Source organism: Pezoporus occidentalis, unplaced genomic scaffold, assembly GCF_034315485.1.
Source record: "Pezoporus occidentalis ecotype Australia unplaced genomic scaffold, CSIRO_AGI_Poc_V1 ctg23, whole genome shotgun sequence".
Lineage (NCBI taxonomy): Eukaryota > Metazoa > Chordata > Aves > Psittaciformes > Psittacidae > Pezoporus > Pezoporus occidentalis.
In genome coordinates this window covers 1,650,950-1,666,115 of record NW_026914180.1, presented here as the reverse complement: position 1 = coordinate 1,666,115, position 15,166 = coordinate 1,650,950, and the positions used below count along the sequence as shown (strand labels likewise).

The 15,166-nt window shown below is 45.7% G+C and overlaps 1 protein-coding gene across 1 annotated transcript in view; it reads left to right on the top strand.

Annotated features, from left to right (window-relative positions):
• The first annotated feature begins 3,437 nt into the window (after positions 1 to 3,437).
• Positions 3,438 to 15,166, top strand: part of XIRP1 (xin actin binding repeat containing 1) — a 33,939-nt gene continuing 22,210 nt past the window's right edge. Inside the window, exons 1-5 of the mRNA XM_062621382.1 lie at positions 3,438 to 3,546; positions 4,905 to 5,041; positions 6,318 to 6,372; positions 7,821 to 8,231; positions 8,606 to 8,687. Of these exons, the coding sequence (XP_062477366.1) occupies positions 4,914 to 5,041; positions 6,318 to 6,372; positions 7,821 to 8,231; positions 8,606 to 8,687 (676 nt within the window). The 5' untranslated portion in view covers positions 3,438 to 3,546; positions 4,905 to 4,913. The remainder of the gene's footprint in view (positions 3,547 to 4,904; positions 5,042 to 6,317; positions 6,373 to 7,820; positions 8,232 to 8,605; positions 8,688 to 15,166) is intronic.

Sequence of the window (15,166 nt, the reverse complement as noted above, 5' to 3'; positions counted from 1 at the left end):
TCCTTCCTTCCTTCCTTCCTTCCTTCCTTCCTTCCTTCCTTCCTTCCTTCCTTCCTTCCTTCCTTCCTTCCTTCCTTCCTTCCTTCCTTCCTTCCTTCCTTCCTTCCTTCCTTCCTTCCTTCCTGCCTGCCTCCCTCCCTCCCAGAGCCCCATAGGCAAGAGGAATACGGGCAGCCCGGCGTAAGCATGCACATGACCTCCCCACCCCCAGCACATGCCAGTGCCATGGAAGCTCATTAAAATGGACTAAGCGATGCACCAGCTGTAAATGCAAAGACAGGTCTTTTTAAATAAGCCCCATTAGTTCCACATGTGCTTTTGATAGATAATTTTTTGGTTATGTAACATGAAACTAATAATTATGGAAATGACTGTGAGGATCCAGATACTCTCCACAAGAAAAAGGTGGAGAACACAGAAAAAGCAATTCCAGAGACTTTGCAGGGATTTTGTCCTCCCCTGATGCACCCATCCCTAGTAAACTGCTAGTTCAGAGTCCTACCCTGAAAGAAACCATCTCTGCCAGCATCAGCTCCCTGAAGCTGTGCAATGCCTTCAGCTATAGTATTAAACACTTACTATGCAGCCACATACACAACCCTGAGACCGCAGAGGCAAACAGCTCTCCTTATTCCCCCAAAAGTGGGGAGAACATGCTGGAGAGAGTGCAAAATCTGGCTCTTTCCTGCAGTGCTTGTAGCTGTAAATTCACTGACAGGAGATCAAATCTGGAGTAGATGCACATCACAACCAGTGTTTTTCAGAAGACTTATGCATCAATCTGTTTATAACAAATAGCAGATCTCTATTTGCACCCAAACTGATTTATTCCCTATTGTAATCGCTCACACCCTGCACCATCCCACCATCCCCACAACACAGTCATCTGACAAGCCGGGCACAAATAAGTGTGCAGCAAAGGGACACAGGCTGGGCACATGAGGGGAAAGAAAGAGGAATGTGCACAATTTTAATAGGAATACAGCTATCAAAACAGCATTATACAACTGCCAAAAAGAGAAGGAAAGAAAATAGAGGTGGTTATGTAAAACGCCATCCCTGTTTGCTCAGCACAAATCTCATATGGGTTTAGGTCAGTCCACTTGACACAGCTAGAAATAATTGCCTGTGTTAACTATTAGTAGCTCTGAGTTCGAAGTTCCCCAGTAGCTGCTTCTGTCCCCTGCCTGTACTCCCTCTGCCTGGCACACATGCTGCATACTGCCCAGGCAATATGCAGGCAGCATTGCCCACCTCTGCCCATGTCCATGCTGGAGAGCTCAGCAGCTCAGCAGCTCAGCAGACACCAAGCCACAGCTTCTAGCCTAGATTCCCCTGGATGCTCTGCCCTGGCCAAACATTGGTGTCATCACAGGGTGTCTGACCATAGCAAACAAAAGCAAGAAGCAGACCTTATTCCTAGTGTGGTGGTCAGATGTCCTGAGCAGGCAATAAAACCTCATAGTGCCTGGAATAAAACTCCATCCCTTTACCCGGGGGAAGGCTTGCATTGCAGTCGCAGGACAGGATGGTGGATGGCTCTGACAAGTGAAGTTGTGTGTAGCTCTAACCATTTCTCTCTCTGTGTACTGGGATTCACCTCTTCTTCTCAACTGACAAACTCCTCAGCATGAGCAATTCATTCCCATCTTCCCACAGATGCTTGCCAACAGAGCAAACCCAGTGCACTGCTAATAGTGAAGACTAAAATCACTGTGAGCTGAGCAAGGCCCTCAGCAGAGACAGTAGCTGAAGAACCAGCCTAAGACAGTGCAAACCTGGCAAAAACAGTTTCAAAACACACTGTGTCTAGTCAGTGTGCCTTAAAGCTACGCACAGAATTGTTTCATGCAGCCTTGTTATGAAGAGAGGAGCTGGATAACAGTAGTTCCAGACATAATTCGCTGGTCTTTCAGCAGCCTCTATTACTCACTATTGGATGGACTGCAATGTTAATTGTTTCATTCTGTCAGCCAAATCCTTGTTTTATAAATTAAATAACTAGCAAGGATGCATCCCAGTTTCAGAGCCCTGTTTAGCCCATGCAACTGAAATCCTTCTAGCCTCCATCAGATTTGTCTCTTGATCATCCAGCAGCTATTAAAGTCACTGATACTTTCCCATTACCATGCAGGGCATCCTGCACAACCCTCCAAGAACTGACTTTTGTTCAGTGAGGAATATCCAGCAGGTCAGGGAGACTCTCCAAGCACAGGAGAAGGGTGAAGGATTCAAGTCAGGCACAAATCTGAGTATGTACAAACCCAGGGCTGTACGAAGCTGCACTGCTGTAATGAATACAACCAACAGCATCAGAAGAGTTTACAATATGAAATCAGACACACTGTACTCACAGGACAGAGAATTAAAATCGTTAATGCTTCTTGGTTGCTTTAGATGCTGGTGTAAAAGCTTGATAAAGAGGTTTTATTTCAGTAAGAGCTGAATCAGAGCACATAGAGAAGCACATGGAGAAGTGCAAGCTGTTATTCCATAAAGTAATGACAGGGACACTCAGTTTGTTTATCCAGATCTGTTCTTTGCCCTAACTCACTCGCTCCTTGTCCCAAAGGTTTCTTGCTTAGTTTAGGAATTTCTGGGTAAATCATTTTCCAACTTTTGATGTCAAACACAACCCTTCTTGTTCATTATAAACCAGCATACTGACATCTGCTCTTACTTGTGCAAGGCTTTGTTGTTTGGTCAACTTTCATAGAATAAATCCCCAGAAAGAACTTCATAGAAACCCAGTTCTTAGGGATGGTGTAAAAGAAGGTCTGCTTATGGCCATGATGCTTTTTGAGAGGGCTAAGAGGTTACCTTTACCAAACTCTGACTTTAATCAGACTTAGATGTTGCCTAAATTGGATCCTCTCAGGCAGTCCTGCCCTCTGTTGCCATAGTAGTGAAGTATTTCAATTCATCTTATCTGGACCTTGCCTCCCTTAAGTCCTTTCATTTTTGGCAGGAGGAGCAGTGAAGTCCCTTGAGCTGTAAACATCCCAGAGGGATGCTCTCTTCTGCAGGTCATGCATCCCCCGCAAAGCCACAAGCACAGGGGACCGCTGGCTGAGCTAGAAAAACTCACTGGCTTGGAGGATGAAGATACGACTTGTGCCAGAAACATCCATTTTAAAATCCCCATGCAGAGGAGACAATTTCCATTCCACCTGAGACAAGATGGAGTTGGATTCCAGCAAATTTCCACCTTAATCAGGATCTAGCTGTGGGTCTAGATGGCTGTCGGTGCCCCAGCTGGGATCTGAACCTACCCAGTGTCTTTATAGGGGAGAATGAGACCTCAGTAATGGCTGACAGGAGCAGGGAGGAGGCTTTATCTCCTCCGCTCTTCAGTGCCAGCTCTCTCTCTCACACACCATCCCCATTTGCACATCAGCTTTTAATATTTAATTGCAGCTTTGCCAAGGGACTTTGCCTCCTGTGCTGTAAAGAAGGGGAAGAGGAAGGCGTCAGAAGCGTGGTACTGAAGAGCCCCAAGGAGACTATCAAATGGCAGATCTCGGGTGGAGGAAAGCACTCTAGCATGTAAGTGATTTTACATAAAAACCCTCCCAGATCACAGAAGATGGAATGAATTAATACCATAAAAATCCTTAGCAACTGGGGGATGCTGTGTTGATTGTGGGAACTTTTCAGGGTGGGCTGACAAGAGCATTTCCATCAACTGCCTGTACTGTATTTAAGGAAAAAGGGGGATATAAATGGAAAATCAAGGAACGGTTCCCTTGTAACAGGCTCGTTCTGCCACAAACTATATCCCTCGAGGACTTTTCACCTGGAATTGTTTAATGTTAGACACCACAGCAAAAAATGGGAAGCAACCCCTGGACTGTGGGAGGTGGGAGCTTGTGATCTAACAAATCTTTTTCTTCTCAAACATCATGGGAAGTGACCTGGAAAACAAAATAAAGGGAATTTCTAAAGCAACTAGTGACAAATATGTCTCCTTCCCTCTTGTCTTAATTTCAGCACTCTTAAAGGCATGGGAGTGGAGGCAGCGATTCACAAATTGCTGTATGACACCCATATCTCCCAGAAAATCTGCCCCTCCTGACTCCATCTGGAAGTGGATGGGTGGACAGGTGGAGGCCAAATAGTCAGGCCAGTGCAATAGAAGTTGCTTATGAAACATATTTTGAAAGCAACATGGCTTTTAAAAGAAGTACTTTCAAAATCTTAAGTACAAGTATCTAACAATCCTGTAGTTCAAATGTCTGTGTCAGTAATTAAAGAGCAATTACATATAACTTATAGGTCCCTAGAGCTCTGTCTTAGTTCAGAAAATGAACCCCAGATGACCTAATGTACTTCCAAGTGTCAGATCAGTCATTGCAAATCCAATGCCTGAGACTTACGCTACACATTTCTGAAGGCTGGAAAACAAGAACATTTTTGGCAGAAGAGCCCAAGAGGTGCTTAATTCTCCAGTTACTGCCTGAATTCAGATCTGGTTTGGGTCTGTGCAACATTGGAAACAGAAGAAAATTTTAACCAATGACACACATACAAAATTTTCATCAAATCATTTTTAAGCTATTTAAAGCTCAAGTTCATCTGGTTTTTATTCCCTCCCTGTTACAGAGATGAACTGAGCAATCTAAAAGAACAAAAAATGTGGTAGGCAAAGGTGGAAAAGACCCGTTCCCTCTATTAGGGGTAGTTTAATTTAAATTGTGTCTTCTTTAACCCTGTTTTATTTTTTCAAAAATGATTTTACATGATGAGGTTTGCAGATGTATCAGTGAAGACACCATTTGTTCCACAGCCTTTTACTGATGCACCAGTCCCGTGGGTGGAGATGAATGCAATAATTGTTGGCCTCTTTTCCCTGGATCTTCACATCCAGCACCATAACCTTTGCTCTCTCGCTTCGATGCCAGCAGACAGAGAACATGGAAAAAGCTGAGAAGCTGAGGCCAGCTCAGTCCTTGCCTTTTCTGTGCCATTCTCCAAGGAGCAATCCAGAGCACAGAGCAGTTGTGCTGAGAAAATCTGTGTCTGTTTCTGAACTGGTTGCCAGGTAGGTGGTTTGTCTATGGTTGCAGCTCACCTTAGATCTCGGGGGTTCCAGGATAGATTTTCTTTTTCCCATCTCCATGAAAAACAAATCACACTCAGATAATGTCTTTCCCAAGCACAGTGTCCCAGCACATCAGGTCTGAAGATGGAGGCAAGTACTTTCCTGCCATAACTGCTCTTACCTATTATATATTACCAATGCATTACTAAGTCTTGGAAGACAAATCCTGATTTAAAAGCCAGACGCACTCAACAAACTTCCCCAAATACAATGACATGGAAGAATTTGCCCTTGACCCTAATGACAGGAGCATTCCCAGATAGATAACTAAAACTTTTAATCTTGATAGTCTGTAAGGTGCCACGAGGGAAACAAGCAAATGCTGGTGAGATAAGTTAATAGGGAAACAAGAGGGCTATGGGCATTTCATCCCCTCCTGGTTTCTCTCAACTGTCTCTAACCAAAATGCTCCAGGGAGAGACACATTTCAACCCAAGCCCTTTAAGGGCTAATTTCTCTTTTGTTTACAGCCCATAACTGAGATCAGACCACAGCATTGCCTAGAGTGAGACAAATAAGATTAGGAACAGAACCTGAAGTACATCTTCCTCAACATAAGAGTGACAGAGCAGCTGTCAAGACAGTCTCTTGAGCTTCCCTTTGGGACAGTTTAGTTCTGAATATCCCAAACTTGGCCAGTTTTCACTGTAAATAGTCATCTATCTGGCAGGGTCTTTACAGAAAGCTGAAAGGACACTTCCCACAGCAAGGAAGAGGAGGAAGGTGGCTTCTACAAAGGTCTCACTCATCATTGGTGTTATATTAGGTCAGATACTGACTTGATAAATCCCTTAACATTAGGTTAAAGCTGAATAAACAATGCATTGACCTTCTAGAAAGCCTGACTCCAGCTGCAAGCCATGTATCAGAAAACTGCAATGATACACCAGGTTCAGCCAATACACCCTCCCCCCCAGCACATCCTCTACCAGTGGGGAGATGGGTGCTCTGGGAACACGTCTCCATGGAGCTTGGCAGGAGAGGGGTCATGCTGGATCTAGCAGCACTGAAATGAACTAACCCATTAGACCTCAACCCAATCTGCTTGGGGGGTCGGAAGGTTCACATAGTCTCACTCTTCAAGGTTGCATTTGAAGTCTGTTGGATTTGGTATTTTCTAGAGAGTAGGGGAAGGTAGAAAGAGCCTGTCTGCTATATGGAAAAATACATTCAGGCTAAGAAGGGAATAAGGTGACATCTCCTGTCTTCTCTGCAGGTACCAGAGCATCCTGGACTGTGAAAGCAACATGTTGAAGCAGAACCATCCCAAGGTGAGAGCCAGAGGCTCAAAGCAGGTGGGGCAGAGCATGTCCTAACAACATAATGCTCCAGTTCTTGTCAAAAACCTATGTTTTTTTTCAATATCTGATGCTGTTCTGGGGACATCTCAGGGTAGGTCATATTCAACCCCTTTTTAGAATGTCCAGATGGACTGACATAGATAAGATGCTGCAGGATGGGAAGTAAGCTTCATATATAACATTCAGATTGCTCTGGAGTGATTAAATTGAAGGCAGTGACACTAATGGAAGATCGTCAAGAGGTGTAAGACCTGGCAAAGGATTTAGTACTGGTTAGAAAGCAAGGGAAGGATCCAGACTGAGGCGAAGACACACAAAGTCATCAAGGCACCCAGACAAACACACTGGGCTGACAGACATAACACTGAGGCATCTCTGCCCTCCTCCATCAGCAGCTGGAGGTTTTCGAGGTTACTCCATGTATCTCAAATGACACTAACCATCTATCAAAGAACATAGATACTTAGTGTAATTTCTGTTATCTTACCCTAGAGTGCAGAAATCACTTTTTTTGTGCTTTTGACTGCAATTTGTGCTTTTGTGCTTTTGACTGCAATTTGTGCTTTTGTGCTTTTGACTGCAATGGGACATCAAGTTCATGAGTAGATTTTTCTCACAACTGCATTTAAATGTCTACATTTCAACATCTTAAACTGAGTTCCCCCTTAACTAGAAGCTGTGAGTACTGTTCTCACATTATGACAAAGGTGCATCTGCCCCCTACCAGTGTCCTTTATAGCATATTTTGATTGCAGCCTCATTGGTAGAAGATGCAGATCTTGGCTCTGTGTTTGCACTATGGGTCCTGCTTTGTGATAAGGGCCTTTAACAACCTGGAATAACGAAGATAAAATCACACACTGGAAGCCAGATGCTTGGACTTCATCCAGTTTCTCTGCTGAAGACAGGGTTGATTCCCACTGATCAGAGAAAGCTGAATTGCACCTCATTACAAAAAGACAGAATCTGAAAAAAAATGTTTTCAATCCAGTTTTTTAAGAAACTGGAGGTTTCCTATGAAATTACAGAGAGGGGAATTTCCTGACTGTTTGGAAACATAATTTTCTAGAGGAAAAGGATGGAGATGGGGATAAAAACAATGATCTAGGAGGGAAGATAACCATTGGTCATATTTTTACTACTCCAAGGTTTCCCTGCATGACCATGGACAGATCAGGAGGCTGCACTGGAAATAGGCATAACAGAAACTTCTTCCACACTTCAAAAAGGGCTGGAATTTAGATGTGTCCCTGACATTTACTCCAGAGAACATAGAGCAGAAAGAGATGGGGCACTCTTTGGTCCCCAAAAGTCAATAGATGTAATGCTTGGATAGAAAGCGGGAAATAAAGATTTCAGAAGCTATATTATTGAAGTTAGCAATGAGTCTATTTTGATGTTTGTTTTGGGTTTTTTAGCTCATGGAGAGAAGATATCTATCACAAATTAATGTCAGTCCAATGGGGAAGAATTATGCCTTTTCTCAAAGCCATCCCAGTGGTGTGTGCTCAAGCAAGTCCATGGAAGATCTTCCCTTCGGTAACATTAGTGCCCCAACAAGAAATCTCAAAGGACTCCTGACTATCTTTGACACTCCTAAAGCCACTCCACAGTGTAAGACTTTACCTTCTGCTTCAATGAACACACCATCTCCCAATGGCATTTTGAGGCAGAGGGAGGCTGATGCCAGAGTGTTGACAACAATCCAATCCCCGAGCATGGACACCAAAGCCCATAAAGACCCATCCTTCCCTTCCTCTCTTCAGAGCATCCAGAGGAAGGCACAGAGGAGTCCTGTCACCATCAAATGGAAAGAGTCTACCACAAAGGTTAGTAGGTGTTCTTCTTAGGAAGCTCTTGGACATTTATTTAATTTGGGTGTCCAGAGTCATCCTTATAAATACTTGTGCTTCATGGCGGTACTTCATCATTCACTGACACAAATCCTTGGGCATGCGGGCTGCTCTGTGGAAGCCTGACTTTCTGTGGAGGCAAGGAGGAGCAGATGAAGCACTGTCCTTGGGGAGAACAGGGCAAACCCAAGGCTGGGTCAGGTCTACAGGAAGAGAAGTCCAAAACACACACAATATGTGGAGGCAACTTCAGGGCCTCTGGTGAAGATGCCTTCCCTGCACTGGGGCTTTGTGCAGTTCTTCTCTATTTATGGGCATTTACCTGCTTCCCCATTGTCATTCCCACACAGGAAGGGAAGCTGTCCCGCCACAAGCAGGCAATCATCTCCTCGGTGCTGGATACAGCTGATGACTCGACCACAGGCAAAAGCTGTGAGTTGGATTTATTTTGGTTACCACTCATCATTGCTATTCTACTGCCAGCTCTGTAGTTGCAACTGGGAAGAGTTTACTTGGTCCTTGCGCAAAGTTGTATTTCCCATGTAGTCCCATAGCAGAGACTGACAATTCTGGCTGGGGATGGTGTGAGTACTGCAAGGTCTGGCCATGCAGGAGTGTGGCCAAGGATAGGAAGCACAGAAAGCAGATGACCCCACGACTGCAGCCTTCCAGCCCTGATCAGTCCCATTGTATGGAGCTGGCAAATCCCAGCACAGCTGGGATCTGGGCCAGTGATGAGTCCACAGAGCCATGCTGACTCTCCCTATGCTATTATCCCAGCATTTTAAAATAGCTGGTATTAAATACCAAGGCAAAAGCACATCCCTGTTTAGTTTGGGATGAGTAACATCTCCCTGCACCTCAGCCCTGAGAAAAGGAAAAAGGAGAGGTTCCTTTGTACCAAGCTAAGGAGTCTTGGCTGGGCTCCTTTTGAATTTGGCAGCAGTGGTGTGTTAGACACAGTAATCCTTGGCTTAAGAAACAGCATGTTAGTGATCCCTAATGATATGATATCATCGGGACTAAAGCAGGTAAAGGATATTTCAGGGCAACAGGTATCTGTGAAGAGCAAGGGATCCAAGCTGAAGCTTTGCATGGGAAAGGGTTGAATTTTACCAAACTTTGCTGTTTGATTTGGAGCAGGAAGAAACAGCTCTCAAAAAAATCCTATGACTGGATTTGAGACCAGTGGGCCCTCCTGCCTTCTTTGGGCATGGATCAGGAATCCAGGGACTCCATATTCCATCTATCTATGATTTGTTCTCTTCCTTGTCTCTTACATAAGAAGGGAAATAATTTTAAAAAGATAAATCACATGCTGCCTGGATTTGGGGCACTGTATTTAGTTACCTAACTGCATGGGAAAGAAGTGTCTTACATGAGCACACAGATAAAGGAAGAAGCTGAAGTTTCCACAGCACTGCTGTGATTATTTTGATGTCAAAGCACGTGAAGTTACCATGCTATCTTGCTAGACACTATCACAGTATTAGCTGCAGTGTGCCTTTTACAGTGCGAGGAACATCTTTTCCTCTGGCTGGCAAATGATGAATCATGATCTATTTTAGAGCCTTACACCACTCTCCAGCCCCTGACTCAAAGGCCTTGTAATAGGAAACACTTCGTGTTGGCTCTTCTTTTGGTAGGGCTAGGTTTTGTGTGATGTGGTGTCCTCTGGGGAGGCAATTGCAGCCAGGGAGCTGGGAGTATGACAGCTACCTCTGATGTAGGTGCTGGATTTGCTCAGCGACAGGAGTTGTAATGCTTCCTAAAAAAGTCCAGGAACCAGCTGTCCCATATCTCTTCTGGGACAAGACGTGTCTTGGGTTATACCTTCACTTTTCTTGGTCTACTCACCATCACCCACAGCTCTTCCTCAAGGCTGATGAGGGGACACCTGCCCAATACAGTGACCTGAGATGGGGAAGGCAGTCTTGAACAGTTTGAAGCCACACAATGTTATAAGGTTAAGCACAGAGCATGTTCTCAGGTGTTGGATGCTGTGATACGGAGGATAACAGCTTGGCAGTGTTCAAAGCAGCTCTACTGACTGATATTTGGCTTACCAGCGAACACATGCCCATGCAACAGTTCAGACCCGAATAACTACACATGAATTCAAAGCACTGGTTGTTGTACCTCTTCCCAGACATGGCATCATCACCTCTGAGTCACTGCTGGAGACCTGAGCATTGCTGAAGTAGGAAGGCTGCTAGATCCCTTAGATAAGCCCATTCCCAGGCAGCTAAACCAGCGGGGCTACATCCCCCGCCATGCTGACAATATCAAATGATCCAGAGAAAGCTGCCAACAAAGACATTATCAAGTCACAAATTAAAGAGGTCCAAGCGGCTCTAGTTCACACTAATGAGATTAAACTGAGCACTGACTTACTTACACTGTAGAGCAAAATATTTCAAAGGAAGGAAGATGGCAAATCAAGGAACCTTTTTCCCGAAGGGAAATAGTTGAAAGCTTGAGTGCTTTAATATTAAAAAGGAGAAGGCACCAGTTAATTTGCTGCAGGTAGAGTCTCCTGAGTACTCTGGGTTTAAAAATTAACAACTTCTAAATAAATTTTGGCAATCAAAGAGAGTAAAATCACAGCCAAGAAAAAGAGCAGCATGCATGCAGGCATGCCATCCCCCCACCTACACACACACATATGCTTGTGCATGTATGTATTAATATAGCTCGTTTATTCAGTGTTTTCAGGTGAAGGGCACACAAGGATGTTACCTCAGTGCAGTGCAAAGATGAAACAGGAGCCTGACATGACTGCAAATTGCAGAGCACCCAGGCAGCCTCCAAAAGGCATTTAATTCCCTCCTCCCCCTTTCTATTTTGTATTCCTTTCGACCTCTACCCGCTGGGAATTTTCACAGCAAGGAGAGGAGGCGAAGGAGAGGGCTCCCCCATCCTGCGTGCAGGGAGACCCAAGCTCAGTTAAACGTCTGCTTGGTAGGGGATGTTTTCCTCTGCTCGCTGTAGCACCCGTTCTTTCTCCTGCAAGGGGGTGCGGTGCCATCTAGCGACAACGAAACAGTCCCACTTCGGTCCCCTAATCGGTCTCTGAAAGGATGAAGCTGCGCAGCACCCACCGGACACCAGGTCTCATCCCCATCAGTGGAGCGAGGCTATCACCTCTCAGTCATCTCTCCTTGGCCTTTCAGCCAGCATCCCCCCTTCTTCAGCGCCTTGTTCAGCAGACGGGTTTGGAGAACATCACCAATGAACTGGAAAGATCTGAAAGGCAGCGGGAAAATGCTGATTTAAGATAAAAGGCTGTGCTTATGCTACAGACAGCTCTGAGCTCAAGGCAGCTCTGGCACTTGCAGTGATAGAGGCTTCTGCAGCCAAAATAATCCTTAAAAGCTCATTTCCCTTTCAGCAGTTGCCTTTCATGAGCACAAGTGGGAATTGAATGTCGGGACTTCTGTAAGTGTCTAACCTGTCCAGCTCTAAGTGCTTTGTGCCTCTGCAACTCAGCCTAGAGGGAAACTTAGAGTGTTTAACCATGAGATCCATCTGCCCCTCTGGCTACAGCACCTCACATCACAAACAGAAGGGGGAGAAGCAGGTGCTCCCCTTTCACCTCTCCCAACCCCTGTGACCGCCAGTCAGGGATGCTGGGATCACAGGCACCTTTTGGAGGGCTGACATGGGAGTGTGCAGCTGTTCTCAAGCAGTCATGGAGAGCAGGGGAGCAATTAGCTTCGGCTCATGCCTGGCAAAGCTCTGCTGGCCAGCAGCAATCAAAACAGGATAGTCCCTTCTAGCTGGCTTTTCCTGTGAGCCCTAGTCTCTACTCTCCCTCAATTTAACCTAGAGCCTATCCCCTCCTGAGCAGCTGCTACCCTCTTCTCTCAGCTCCCAGCAAGAGCCACCCCATCTTAGTCAAAGGCTGCTGATCTCTCCCTGTCACACTCTCAGCGCTTCTCAGAAAATCACGGTACACCACTGACAGTTTTTTTTATTTCTATTTCCTGCTTTTTAATTAGTCACTGTCTTTTAGACAAAAGGGCAAAACCCTTCTCTTGGGAGCTGTGCAGAGCTGTCAGGTAGCTCAGGTGTTATAGGCTTGCAGGAGCAGTTCACAGGGCACTGATGGGAGACACAGATTGAAGTCACAACCCACAGCAGACCAGGTCCTCCACTTAAGGATGGAGACAGAGACAGTAGGAATGTGGACAGCCAGCCATGCATGCAGACAGACCACCACCCCTGAACACATACGTTGTATGTTGCAGATAGACAGACAGACAGACAGGCAAATATATGTTGCAGATGAAGAGAGTTACATACATAACATGCATTATATACATACATGCATAAATACATGTTCCTGCTGGGCACATGCATGCTGCAAGGACACACATGAATGCCCACCATGAGCTGCTGACTGAGCTGATATGCTCTGCCCTTCACCTCCTGCCTTTGTGTCCCTCCACCCATATGGAATAACTAAGATACCTCAGTCCCCAGCCTGCCACTGTGTTTGCTGACACCACCATCACCCAGTTCATGCTACCTGAATGGGCACACTTTTGCTGGCAGCCCCTGCCATGCCCAGCCCTCTGACTCTGGCTGGCGACCAAAGACCCATCTATCACCCTCCTACCAAAATCCCTCACTGGCGGCTTCACATCATGGGATATACTCAGCACAGACCACCTCAGTCTGCAGCTCCTCAGCTGCTTAGTGCTGCCTCACTCACAGCCATCACCTACAATGTACGGTCTTCTCCTCAGCACCCAGCAGTAACAAGGGTGGGCTGTGTTTCCCACCACCCCCAGATAGTTAAATTTCAGCCCATTCTAATTTAACTCTTTTCTTCAATCCTCATTCATTGAAAGAAGCAAAAAAGAACATGGAGATCACTCTGGGAGGGGTGATGACCTTCCTAGGCACTAGGCTTAATGCAGGCAGCAAGGGACTTGTAATTCATAGCCTTGCAGGATGCTTAACCAAACTGGGCTATAGAAAAGAGGAGTCAGGCCCTTCTAGGAACCTTGTGGAAGCAGATGGTCATCTAGAGCTGGACGTAATGTGATGTGGTGTGAAGCTGGTGAAGAAAACTTGTCACATGCGGAACTGCAGCCTGGTTGGTGTGTAGCATCCTCTCCAGGGACTGGTACCATGGGGAAACAAGATGGGTAGCAGCTTCTCCAAACATCCCTGTAAAACTCCGGAAAAGGCATTCAGGAGAAGGGAACCAAAAAATCTTAAGAATCTCAAACTGTAAAACCAGCAGCACTGAGCCGCTTGGCCCATTGGAGCAAAGATCATGGACCTTTGGGGACCGGGGTTATGCTTCATCTACTCAGCACAATGCTGCTGAGATCTTTATGTGACCAATGAGCTTGGCTGTAACAGAGATGTCCCTGTGCTGCACACTGTACAGACACATTGCAGAGAGGCTGAAAGACCTTAGGGAACTACCAGTACTTTGTATCTCTGTCAGTTGGGACACAGCAAAGCTAAGAAAGTTCCACACTGACAGATAAAATAGGATTTTTGCGAGACCCTCTGGTCCAGCACAGCTCACATCTGTGCATCTCTCCTTCATCACTGCAGTCCCACGGCCTGGGAAGGTACAAACAGGGTGTGACCAAGCATGGGTCTTTTGTGGCCCTTGCCCTGGATTTGATCCTAAGCACCTCTGAGTGTTTTATCTCAGGTGATGGTGACCTATGGTATGCACATAGCCAAACCTATATCTCCTTTCATTGCCATGAGGTGATTTACTCAAACATTCACTCTCTAAAGGTGTCAGAAAAGCAAACCAGCAAGAGAACATTTCTGGGTACCTCAGCCATATAGCTCTCCCAGCCTAGTAAGTGTAGACTGTTAAAATAAGCCCCAGAGCCACTGGTGATGTCTGTATTTGTACATCAGCATGGCTAAGGCAGGGGCCCCAGCTTTGTACCAACCATTTATAGAAACAATAGCATGCACTGCTCAGCTGAGCTTTGAGAGCACTGAGAACCCTCTGGGGCTGAGTGTTTTATTGCTGTCCCTCTCCAAACACCACCCAGAACAGTTACCTGCAGCACCACATTGCTAACAGAGGGACTGCAGGGATGGGGGTGATTCCCATCTGATCATAAAGCAGATAACTCAATCATCCATCTTGGTATACACGCTACCCATCACTTTCCTAACATATCTTTTTTCCATTCTTGGCTCTAAAATATTGGAACTGATGAGGAAATAGGGAACCAGAAAATGTAGCTAATACCTGACAGCTGCCCAACTTTTCCCTTAGAACTTTAGCTTTAGAGGCAAAGGCAGCCTTGCTTGCAGGTCACACCCCGAGGACATGACAGTGAGTCAGGGAAATGCCTCTTCCCCATTGCACCACTGCCTGAAGCGTCCCCTGTCCTGTACTAGAGGTACGTTGAATGAATAAGTTCTGAAAATAAGCCAGGCGCCTAGACTTCCCCAGCCTCTGTGTAGTATTGCTAAAGCTCATGATTGACTCAGCCTGGTGGAAGAGCAATTTCACTCTTCCCAAAAATAGACCACGTACTTCATCCTCTCAACATAGCCCAGCACCCCCTGATAAAACCAGCTGTCAGAGACCACTGGGAGGCAGTGAACAGAACCGAGGGTGTGGGAGTGGAGCAGGGCTCCTCATAGGATACACTAAGGGCTGTCCGGCTGTGAGTTTCACATATATTTTCCACTGGGGCTGTCTACGGCGTGACACAGCTTTTGGGACTACTGAGACTTCCCTGTAAGTAATTTTGGGGTAGTTTAGAGCAGGGTGAACTGTTGTGTGAATATGAACCTCAGACTGATGCTAAAACGCAGGGCAAATTAGGATGTTTAGCACCTCATCTTATGAAAGCTGTGTTGCAGCTCATGGAAAGCCATGGATTTTATTTTGTTGGCCTAGATCATGGTAA